The sequence below is a fragment of the Lynx rufus genome, unplaced genomic scaffold (assembly GCF_022079265.1).
Source record: "Lynx rufus isolate CCGP_SWC_20201006 ecotype Redwood Valley unplaced genomic scaffold, mLynRuf1.p SCAF_8, whole genome shotgun sequence".
Lineage (NCBI taxonomy): Eukaryota > Metazoa > Chordata > Mammalia > Carnivora > Felidae > Lynx > Lynx rufus.
The window spans coordinates 35,839,337-35,851,603 of NW_025814896.1; the positions used below are offsets into that span (position 1 = coordinate 35,839,337).

The 12,267-nt window shown below is 38.2% G+C and overlaps 1 protein-coding gene across 1 annotated transcript; it reads right to left on the reverse strand.

The window, feature by feature from the left end:
- Nucleotides 1-9,039: 9,039 nt before the first annotated feature.
- On the reverse strand, nucleotides 9,040-9,839 carry LOC124503713 (protein FRG1-like). The gene has a single exon (XM_047068936.1). The coding sequence runs from the start codon at nucleotides 9,814-9,816 to the stop codon at nucleotides 9,040-9,042; it is 777 nt and encodes a 258-aa protein (XP_046924892.1). The 5' UTR covers nucleotides 9,817-9,839.
- Nucleotides 9,840-12,267: the final 2,428 nt, after the last annotated feature.

Sequence of the window (12,267 nt, forward strand, 5' to 3'; positions counted from 1 at the left end):
ATACTAGCCAACTGGATCCAACAAGACATTAAAAGATTTATTCACCATGACCAAGTGGGATTTATACCTGGGATGTTTGATATCTGCAAATCAATGTGATACATCGCATCAGTAAAAGAAAGGACAAGAACCACATGATCCTCTCAATAGATATAGAGAAGCTATTTGACAAAATACAGCTTCCTTTCTTGATATAATCCCTCAAGAAAGTAGGGATAGAAGGATCATACCTCAAGATCATAAAAGCCAGATATGAAAGACCCACCACTTATATCATCCTCAATGGGGAAAAACTGAGTGCTTTCCCTGTAAGATCAGGGGTGTCCACTCTCACCACCGTTATTCAACATAGTATTGGAAGTCCCATCCTTAGCAATCAGACAATGCAAACAAATAAAAGGCATCCAAATCGGTAAGGAAGAAGCCAAACTTTCAGTCTTTGCAGATGACATGATACTCTATATGGAAAACCTAAAAGATTCCACCAAAAACTGCTAGAACTTATCCATGAATTCAGCAAAGTCGCAGGATATAAAATCAGTGCACAGAAATTGGTTTCATTTCTACACACCAATAATGAAGCAGCAGAAAGAGAAATCAAGGAATTGATCCCATTTACAATTGCACCAAAAACCATAAAATACCTAAGAATAAACCTAACCAAAGAGGTGAAAAATCTATACACTGAAAACTATAGAAAGCTCATAAAAGAAATTGAAGAGGACACAAAAAACGGAAAAATATTCCATGTTCATGGATCGGAAGAACAAATATTGTTAAAATGTCAATACCACCCAAAGCAATCTACATATTCAATGCAATCCCTCTCAAAATAGCACCAGTATTCTTCACAGAGCTAGAAAAAACAATCCTAAAATTTGTATGGAACCAGAAAAGACCCTGAATAGCAAAAGCAATCTTGAAATAGAAAACCAAAGCTGGAGGCATCACAATCCTGGCCTTCCAAGATGTATTACAAAGCTGTAATCATCAAGATAGTATGGTACTGGCACAAAAACAGACACTCAGGTCAGAGAAGTGAACCTGCACCACATTCTTACACGATACAGAAAAATAAACTCAAAATGGATGACAGACCTAAATGTAAGACAGAAAGCCATCAAAATCCTAGAGGGGAAAGAGACAAAAACCTCTTTGACGTGAGTTGCAGCAACTTCTTACTCAGCATGTCACTGGAGGCAAGGGAAACAAAAGCAAAAATGAACTATTGGGACCTCATCAAGATAAAAAAAAAAAAAAGCTTCTGTATAGCGAAGGAAACAATCAGCAAAACTAAAAAGCAACCAATGGAATGGGAGAAGATATTTGCAAACGACGTATCAGATAAAGGGTTAGTATCCAAAATCTATAAAGAACTTATCAAAACTCAACTCCCAAAAAACAAATAATCCAGTGAAGAAATGGGCAAAAGACACTTTTATATACACACTTTTCCAAAGAAGATATCCAGATGGCTAACAGATACATGAGAAAGGGCTCAACATTACTCATCATCAGGGAAATAGAAATTAAAACCACAATGAGATACCACCTCATACCAGACAGAATGGCTAACATTAACAATTGAGGCAATGACAGATGGTGGTGAGGATGCAGAGAAAAGGAAACTCCTTTGTATGGTGGGAATGCGAACTGGATCAGCCATTCTGGAAAACAGTATGGATGTTCCTCAAAAAATTAAAAATAGAACTACACTGTGACCCAGTAATTACTCTACTAGGTATTTATCCAAGGGGTACAGGTGTGCTGCTTCAAAGGGGCACATGCACCCCAATGTTTATAGCAGTGCTATTGACAATAGCCAAAGTATGGAAAGAGCCCAAATGTCCATCAACTGATGAATGGATAAAGGAGATGTGGTGTATATATTACTCAGCAGTGGAATATTACTCAGCAATCAAAAAGAATGATATCTTAATATTGCAACAACGTGGATGGAACTAGAGTGTATTGTGCTAAGCAAAATTAGTAAGAGCAAGGCAAATATATGAATTAACTCATGTGGAATTTAAAATACAAAACAGATGAACAGAAGGGAAGGGAAGCAAAAATAATATAAAAACAGGGAGAGGGACAAAACATTAGAGACTCATAAATATAGAGAACAAACTGAGGGTTGCTGGAGGGGTTGTGGGTAAGGATAAGGGCTAAATGGGCAAGGGGCATTAAGGAAGACACTTGTTGGGATGAGCGCTGGCTGTTATATGTAGGGGATGAATCACTGGATTCTACTCCTGAGTCATTATTGCAATATATGCTAACTTGGATGTAAATTTAAATAAATAAATAAATAAATAAATAAATAAATGACAAAGGAAATTAATATTCGGTGCATGTCTGTATCATCTCAGGCCCCTCTCCCTGTGCTTTCTCATTTAATCCTGCTTAAACGAAGAATTTCTCTAGGAATCACTAACTTGGAGGTCAGGAAACTGAAATTTAAAACCAATGAGCAAATAGTGAATGGCCACATGTATGACTCAAAAGCTTATTTCTTCTAAAGTATCTCCTTAAACTCATGAATATTTACACTATCGCTTATACATCTGAAAGTTTTTTTTTTAACTCCAGTATAATTACCATACAGTGTTATATAGTTTCAGGTGCACAATATAGTGATTCAACAATGCTATACATAACTCAGTGCTCATCACTGTAAGTATACTAACATCTGAAAATGTATAACTCATCCTTCTAGACCCTGTGGAAAGGTTACCTTTCCTATGACATTCTGAATTCTCTGAGGTCAGTGCTGTCTTGGCACTTAGGAAAGGTCCCACCGTTACCTGTTTAATCTAATTTTCTTACAGGGGTTATGAGCTCCTGAAAAGAAGGGATGATATCTTGTCTTATTTAATCACAAGACTTAAGAAATTTAGTCCATAGCAAGAACTCAATAAATGTTTGTTAAATGAACAATCAATATATGTAATCCTTTGGGAGATTCCTTTGAGTTATGAGAACCTTAAAAATAAAACTGTTATTTTACCAGCAAAAAAATGGGTTTATTTGGGAATAGCAGAACATTACAATTTGGAACATACAACCTATAGCAAAACCATAGGCAAGTCCTGAGTTGCTGTGGTAGTTGGCTTCTTGTAGGAGATGCAATGTACATTTTTCCCTGTTGGGGCCTATCATTGATGATTCTTTCCTATTGAGGATTCTGTTGGGGTCTGTAAATTGACAATTTTTCCTGTGATTGATCTTCAGTGGTATGGCATAAGAGCTCCCCCTTCTGGATTCCAGACTTCATTTTAAATGAGGTTTCCCTTTACTAATTTTCACAATTAGTAGGCCATGATTTCAAAATGAAAATTGACTAAGGTAAATATGTAAGTGGACATTTAATTAATTATATGATGATGATGCTTCTTCCCTATCTGACATCAGCTGCTCTGGAGAAATAGCTGCTTTACCCAAGAGCTTGTAGCCCTGACAGTGTTTGACAGGGCAGGACTGTAGGTAGCCTTATGTGAGACTTGGGATGGCAGAACACAAACTCTGTGGTGGAAACCAACAAAATCAACTAATAGAAACCAAAAAAAAAAAAAAGAATGTTTGGAAATATATTTGTTAGCTTTTGGAATCAAAAAAAAGTTCTAGAGAACCAATTATCTAAAATGAACAGTAATCAAAGGTGGCTGGGAACACAGCCAAGGCTGCATCATGGGGTTCCTCTTAGGACATCAGTGTTGACCACTAGACAGCTCTCATTGAACTTCCAGCTCTCAGTCCCACAGCTGCCATGACAAATGGTCTGGGTCTTTCAAAAGCCTGCATGGGAGCATTCCTCTGTCCCAAATTAGATAACATGATCATATCCTAGATGCTTGAGAGTGAGGAAGGAGAATGATTGCCCTCTTTATCTCCCATGGTGGGAATTAAGCTCTGTATTATACTTATTTTGGGATATTCACGAAGTTGGAAGAGTATTTGCTTGCTAATAACTTCAAAAATTAATAGTCATAATAGTAGATTGATGGCATTGATGACTTAAGGCCCTTAATTCTGGTGCTGAATTCTGGAGGGAATATTTCTGTCTGTCTCTTACACTTTCTTTCTATTCCTGTGGTGTGATTTGTCCCTTCATTATTTCTGTTCTAGGAAGTGGCAATGACCTACTATTGGCTTGCTCTCTATTCCCCCAAGTCATGATTCTGTGCATCCAACTTACCCTCTCATAGCTTCCAGAGTAAACTTCTTGAAGTATAAGCAATACCCATGTAATTTCTTCCTCCAAAAACCACTTCAACATTACCCTATGCTATGGAGTGAAGTAAAAATTTCTCAGGGTGCAATTGGAAGATGTCTGTGATCTGGTACCAATTAATCTTGCCAATATTTCAACGCTCTCTAGTTTGCATAGATACTTTAGATACTGGTTATAAATGACACTCAAGATTACTGAAGCACACTCTTAGCTACAGGTATTCATTCCAAACATTCACTGTGTGCCTAAATACTGTAGAGGTAACCATGAATAAAGACTGGTTCTCTGTACCTGAGATGTGCTATTTGAGCTATTAAAAACTTAAATGGACATCAACTAAATATAACAGCCAAGCAACTAGATTTGAATTTCTTGTAAACAAGTTTACCAGTTTGTACCAAACATCAACCCTATTCTAATTATTTCTTAAATATCCTACCTGGGCAATCTCTACCCATTTTTCCAAGGCTCAGGCCCACACAATCCAATCAATAAAAGATTTATGATCATCTCCCTTTGGAGTAAGTCTATGTTCTTGCCATGTTCTTAGAGCTTCTCTCAACACACAGCTCTACTGCAGGGCACATCATGTCTGCAATTTATCATACAAGCCTAGCCTTTTTCTCTCACTAGATTTCAAGCTTCTTGAGAACAGGAACCCCATCTTGTTCACGATTGTGTTATTCAAAATATGTAGCCTGAGACTTTTCACATGGTAAATAGTCAACAATTACCTGTGAAATTGAAAGCCTTCGGTTTTAAGTAGAAGACAGACAATTGAAATGCTCTAGTACAACACAGTCACTAGTACTTGAGCGTGTGTCATACTGACAATATGTTATTATTTTGGCCTATATTACAGGGTTATTGCAGGATGTCACAAATTGTGGAAAGTCACAATTTGCTAAAATTTAATTTAGCTTTGCTTAAATGTAGGGTATTTTTCAAGACCTTCAAAAATTCAGTGGAAATGTCAACATAAGTAGACTAAGGCCCACTAACAGTAAAAGATCAATTTTCCTTTGCCCAGCGAAAAGCAGAATTAAAAATTAAGTTCACTAAAAAGTTATAATGGCCAATAATAGCAATTTATTATGCATATAACATGTACCATTCCTTTTCTAAGTCCTTTACCTAGGTCAGGTCATTGATTCTCATGGCATCATCACTCTGAGATTGAAGGTATTATAATATTTTTACAGAGGGGGAAATAAAAACTCAGAGGAGTTAAGTGCTTTGCCTAAGGCCAGTTTAGCTAGCAATTGGCTGAGCTGGGATTATGTGCCAGAACTGTCCAGTTTTATCTTATATACTACACTTCCTCCCAGTATGTTGGTAGGGGGGAAAGTCTAACTCAATTTAATTGAATGACAACAAATTTAGCACTGACTTAGATAAGATTTTTTTTTCTTTTTTCCTTCCTTTTTTTCCATTTAGGGAAAATCATAACAAAACTCTTAATACTTTTGGGTGGCACTGGTAGTTATCCCTATTTGAACAGGGCAGGGTTTGATATTAACATAAATGAGCAGTAAGAAAAGGAAAGCAAATCTTAGGCATCTTTGAGAGAAGAGTTGATGGTGGATGGTTGCTCATGCAATTAGCTGCCATCATGTTATCCCTCAAAGAGGCAATGTGGCTCATGGCTAGAAAGTAAACTCTGGAGTTGGAGTCACAATTTGAGGTCAAATTTTGACTCTACCACTTATTATGGATTCCCTTGGGCCATTTACTTAGCTTTTAATAAATTTTTATTTTCATTTATATAAAAGGAATAATGTGGTCCATATGCTCTGGTGTGATTTAAGGATTATAAATGGCAAATATAAACTACCAGTACATGGTAGTAATCATGATTCACAAGATGTACTCTTCATGGAGACCATATTCAAAGCAATCGGCTTTTTACCAGGGGCATAATATGTTACCACTTTCCTTGATTATATTGATTTTTTCCCCTCCTTAATATAAACTCACAAGAAGACCTTGCTGCTCTGGAGTAACTGTGATGTAATACTGAGAGGAACTTTATTATATCCTGCCCCTGCTGCTTTCCTCCATCCCAGGACCCAAAGTCTCTTCTCGGTGTGGTATGTGATTGACCCTGTGTTTGGCTCAACAGTTATGCCTTACCTCTTCTACAATGTATGGTTTCTAAATGGCCATGATGTCACATGCTTTACATTAGGTTTGCTTCTGGCTTTTTTTGCATAACTTAAAAAATCTAAATATTAAAAAGAAACACTAATTTACTGAAATAAAACTTTCTGAATGAAATTTTGTATGGGGACCATTGTTCTTCTTGGAGAGGAAGCCAATTTAAACTATCAAGTGTGGGATGTGAGTAGTTAAAAAGTCAGACATGGCAGAGGTGTCAGCTAGAAAGCCATAGACAACATTATTATGTTTTGGAAGGACTGGACTTTAGGTCTTTGGAGGTCCAGAAACATACTAATTACCAAGAGGTAATTAGTCTCTGACTCAAAACCAGCGATCATTTGAAAGCGGAGGATGATTTAGATTGGTTGGCAATACAGTAATAGTAATAAGCTACAGCTTTAGCTGTGTGGTTAGAGTTGAATTTTCCTTAACATCAAGCTATGATAATCTCTCTACATGTTTCAAGGGTCCTTATATTTTGAGAGCTAGTTTCTAGCACCCCATATGCTCAATAAAAAAGTCTTATCTTGGGATCCTCAGAACTGGAGTCATTGATGTCTTGTACCTGAAAGAAAGATTCAAGAAAGGAACTGAAAGCATGTCATACTTCACCTCATTGATGGAAGTGAGAAAGCTGATACACCTGGTAAGAGAACTCTGGGGAGAGGTTGGAATTGAGGGAGTACTGGAGGGAGTGAAACCTCCAAGTCACAGCCACTCCAATGCCCCTGCCCTAATTCCGCCAGCACCCATTCTGTGGTGTCCCAGCCCACGGCACCAGGTTCTTCTAGCCAGTTTCCCTAAACCTCAGCCTTATGTATTTGTGTCTTGTGCCTCCCTCCTTCAGTCCCAGACTGCCAAGTGACCTGTTGTAGGATTAGGATCTGGTTATGTCAGGCCTGATCCCTAGAACCAAAGGCCCTTGCTAGTTCACAGACCATTATGTATAATGCTATTTGCTGAATAGCAAATAGCACATCTCACAATGTGATGTCCCACTCACCTGCATGAAGTCCTCCAAATGGAAATGGTGGCTTGAAACACACTTGAACTTGGTGCTCCCTGTAATTTGGATTTCCATTTCTCCTCTGTCTCTCTTGCAACTGTATTAACAAGATGCCAGCATTCCTTAACTATCTGTTGGAACTAAGATTTTTTTAAAAATGTTTATTTATTTTTGAGAGACAGAGTGTGAGTGGGGGAGGGGCAGAGAAAGAGGGAGACACAGAATCCGAAATAGGCTCCGGGCTCTGAGCTGTTAGCACAGAGCCTGATGCGGTGCCCAAACTCACGAACTGTGAGATCATGACCTGAGCTGAAATCAGACGCTTAGCCAACTGAGCCACCCAGGTGCCCTATAAACTAGGATTTTTACTCTCATAATGAAAGTTATAAAAATATATACAAACAGGTTTAAAATATAAATATGACTTGTAACATGCAGACATAGACAATTATATCTTAAGTGGAATTTCATTAGCCCCAGGGTAAGAGCTGTCACACTCTACTCTTCCCTCCTTGAGGCAATAAGCCTCATTTATTTCAATGTCTTCTCTACATTTGCTTTTTTTAAATTAAAGTCCAGAACTTCTGATTTTAACATGATCATATGCATTTCTCTCCTCCACTTCCTGAAACTTCACTAAGATAAAGTATAGAAATTTTTTTAAAAAACCCTAAACCCATAAGAATAGAGACCAGGAGAGGAGATATTCTCAGGTGAGTAATCTCACCTGCTATTTGGAGGAGAGAGGGTCAGTGAAGAGACAGCTGACTCAGGTAGGCGGGAGGGCAGAATAGCAAGAAGGAAGCTGATCCACTCTGTGCAACACTGAAGGTTCTGGATTTGGAGGCACCAATACATCAGAAGGAGACATGAAAGGCTCAGGTTAAAAAACAGTGGGCCATAATTCAAGACCTGCAATGGGGCATTTCAAAAGCCCCACCCACACACTACTTCTTAATGCCTCTCTTCAATAAAAGTTAATGATATTTGAAGAAACACTCTAAGATGAAAGGGAAAAGCGGGGTGGGGGGGAGCTGAAAAGATATATAGAAAAAAAAGGGGGACCCAGAGTGGAGAGATAAAGCGAGGGAAATAGAAAAAAAACTTAAAATGAAAAATATCACACACTTAGATGAAGATGAAAATGTACATTCATGGTAGAATAAATACTATGAAAAAGAAACAGGCAGGGCAAAGAAAGGAGACCTTGGGAATTTAAAAAATTATGACTGCCAAATTATAAAAACATACTGGAAGGTTAGAAAATCTCCCAGGAACATGACCAAAAAGAAAAACAGAAATAGAAAATAGCAATATAGGAAAGTTAGTTGATTCTAAGCTGTTTTAGTTGGGTTTTGGAAAGAACATGTTTCAAATTAATATAGTTGTATGGATGATAGGATCTCATGTATTCAGAAAAACAAAACAATAACGTTGATTCTCTAGTGTGGTCAGGGCTCCAAGCTACTAACCTGAAAACTCATCTTTGACATCCAGAGCCATGGGTCCTCACAACCTTCACCTTGGCCTAGATCTGCTAAAGCCTGAAGACTTTCATAACCCTGGTCTTTTTCTTTTTTTCCATTGATTATTTTATTCAGAAAAAAACAATAGGAGGAGACAGAAACAAAAATTCTGGTCATTTGCAGTATCTATCAGCCTTCAATTTGGCTCTCCTGTCCAGAAGTGTTTCATGCAAAAATCCATCCTTCCAGGCCTTTTTGAGAATTTTACTGTCTTCTTTACTTATTTTAAGTTTGTGGTCTTGGAAGCTCTGAAATTTCTTTACATAATTGATTTCACACTGTTTAACATTTCCTTTGTCTTCTTCTGGCATATCATCTTTTTTCTTAGTTTCTCTTTCAGCACAGGATCTAATCTTTATCATTTCTTCTTCTCCTGCTGTTTTACTTTTCGATTCTATATTGCCTGCTTCGTTGCATCTAACAAAACAGCTATTTGAGGCCAATAGGGCCATTTTCCCATCTTGAAAGACTGGTTCCCACTGTTCTCTTGGTCCAATTGCATCCGAATGCCCCACAACAAGTCCATCTGAATTAATACCAAGGTATTTTCCATAGCCAGATTTCAGGGCAATTCTGGAATCAGACAATTTGACAGCTGTAAACTGCTCTGGAGGACTAGGGCCCTCATCAACTTCTTTATGTGGAGCTCCCAGTGTAAAAAGTCCATTGTCAAGTGCGTGTATATAGGTTCCTTTATCCATTTCAATTGCTATGGTTCCTGAAATTTCACCAAAGTTTGTTACTGTCCACCAGATTCCAACAATATCAAGCTGAGTTTCTTCATCTTCTTCTCTTTTTCTCTTCTCTCTGCTCTTTTTCTTCTTACTCTTAGCCTTGGTTCCCTTGAGCACGAGTTTGGTGGACTTCACATAGTAGGAGTATTCGGCCATGGTTCTGGGGATACTGTATAAAGAGGTGAGAGCGGGCTCACGGCAAAATACCTTCACTGGAATAGGCACGCGTGCCAACCCTGGTCTTTTCCATTCTCACTTGGGCCTTATTTAGACAATACTCAGGGACAACTGTGGCTGAGATAGAAAACAAGTAATCTCCAGTGTTATTCTTGAAATTTAACAAAGGCTGCTGGTGAAGGATGGGAGCATCCACACGGTTCACCACATAATTGCTACAAATGAGAAGACAGGTGCACATCTCATTTCAGCATTCCAGGTAAAAATGTGGTTGATAATTCCACTAAGCCTCATGTTCCTATTGTCATCAGCCCAGATAAAAGCCTTCCTGCCATGTCATAGTCTCATTTCAATGCTAGCCATGCTTGTTCCTCCAGCCTATCCTCCTGCCTTAGACCTGCCCCTATCCTGCAAATGACACCACCATGCATCATGTCACCCAAACCAGAACGCTGAGAGTCATCCTACGGCTGTGCTTCTCTAATCTTAATGTTGTGAAAACGCAGTTTCTGATTCAGGATGTCTGGACTGGGCCCAAGGGTTTACATCTCTACCAAGCTACCAGATCTGTGAATACTAATCCAGGGGCTACAGTTCAAGTAGTAGGGCCTAGGTATCTGCGTTCCTTCATCCATTTCATCTATGAGGTATTAAGTTCTGTAGTTTCTATCTATACTACTGATGGGGGCCAGGATGGAGTCTCTTGGATCAAAATTGTACCTACCAAACCAATTTTCCTGCCTCTTGTCTAGCTTCTCCAAAGGCCCCATTTTTACCAGAGACTGATTCTTCCCTCTTCCTTCCTTTTTCCCTCCCCTTCCCTCCCTCTTTCATTTTTTACTTTACTATGGTTTTCATAAAGCACAGTGGCTAGCCCCATAAAATTGGTTTTGACTGAAAAGGAAGAAGTCAGAAGGGGAGAAGCCAAGTGGATGAAGGATGGTGATTGGTTGCAGAACCACAGTGCAAATTCAAATGGGGCTCAAACAAAATAGAGGGTAGGCACTAATGAAAGGATCTCAATGCCACTGAGACATTCCTAGAGAAGAGTGGAAGACGGAGGTAATTGTTGTTACCGCCTAGCGAGGCAAACCATGTTTCCAACTCTTCTATTAGCTAACTGCTTGGTCTTGAGAAAGTCACTTCTTCTCAAGTTGTATTCCCCTCTGTCCATCATTGAGAATGCTCTGGTTAAAGTTTCCAGTTTCATCTAGGAACGAATTCTGCATTTTTCTGAGAATGGTGCCAAGGAAAGATTTCTTGGGATGTGTTTCTAATCTTGGCTCAGCCTCCAACAGCTGTGTGCACACAAGCAAATCACGTGGCCCTGAAGGGCCTCTTCCTTCGCACCTGTGAAATGAGAAGGTTAGACTAAAGGATCCAGGATCCCTTCCAGTTCAAAGACGCTGTGGCTATAGCTCTTCTTTTTATAGAGGAGCTGTTTATTTTTCTCTTTAAAATATTTCAAATATCAACAATCGATGATCATCAGGAGATAGAAGGAGAGGCAGGGAGTGGACAATAATGGTGAACCCAATACTCCTTTTTAGGTTTCAGAATAAAAGGGGGAAAAGCCCATCAAGCAAAGCAGAGTAAGATCGATTGATCTATCTATTATCTATCTATCTATCTATCTATCATAACAATTTAGTAGAAGGCCATGATAATATCATCTAAAAGCTAAAAACAAAAAAACAAAAAAATCAAAAACAAAAACAAAAAACAAATATACTAAGTGTCAGAACTTCTCTGTTACTTAATTCAATGCTTAGGGACAGTCTGTGAGGAATGTTTAAATAAATATTGAAGAAAAAGACATTTGCTAATAAATTTTGGTAAATGTGTGTAATGGTGTTATTAATGGTAAACTTGGGAATATTTTCCCACCCTGTACTCATCAGCTTTTTATTTAATTTGACCTCAGGTACTCAGGATGGGATTTAGCATAATCATAATTCTTGATATGCTATCACTAGTCTATACACAGCCCTCTTTAATTCACTCATCTATTCATTATTCAGTTACTTTCAGATGATATAATGGACAGTCTTGGCTCCTTCACTCAAGTCAAAAACGAGAAATTAACAAACATTTGCATCCACCCATGTGCTTCTTCCCCTGCCATCCTCCTCCCTGAAAGGAACCCCCATCCTGAATTCTGTGTTGATAATTTACATAAATTTCAAACATTTATATAGATTTATTAAAAATGTTTATATGTTTAAACCACATATTGATTAGTTTAATTGTTCTTAGACTATCATGTTCTATGTGGTCTTCTGAGACTTGGGTCCCTAAGATTCATCCATGGGATTGCTGTATAATATTTTGGGGGGTTGATCTATTTATGCCTTTGCTGTCTTTGGGCATTTGGAGTGTTTTCTCCTCATATTTTTGTATTAATAAACATTGTTATTGTAAATCTTTGTG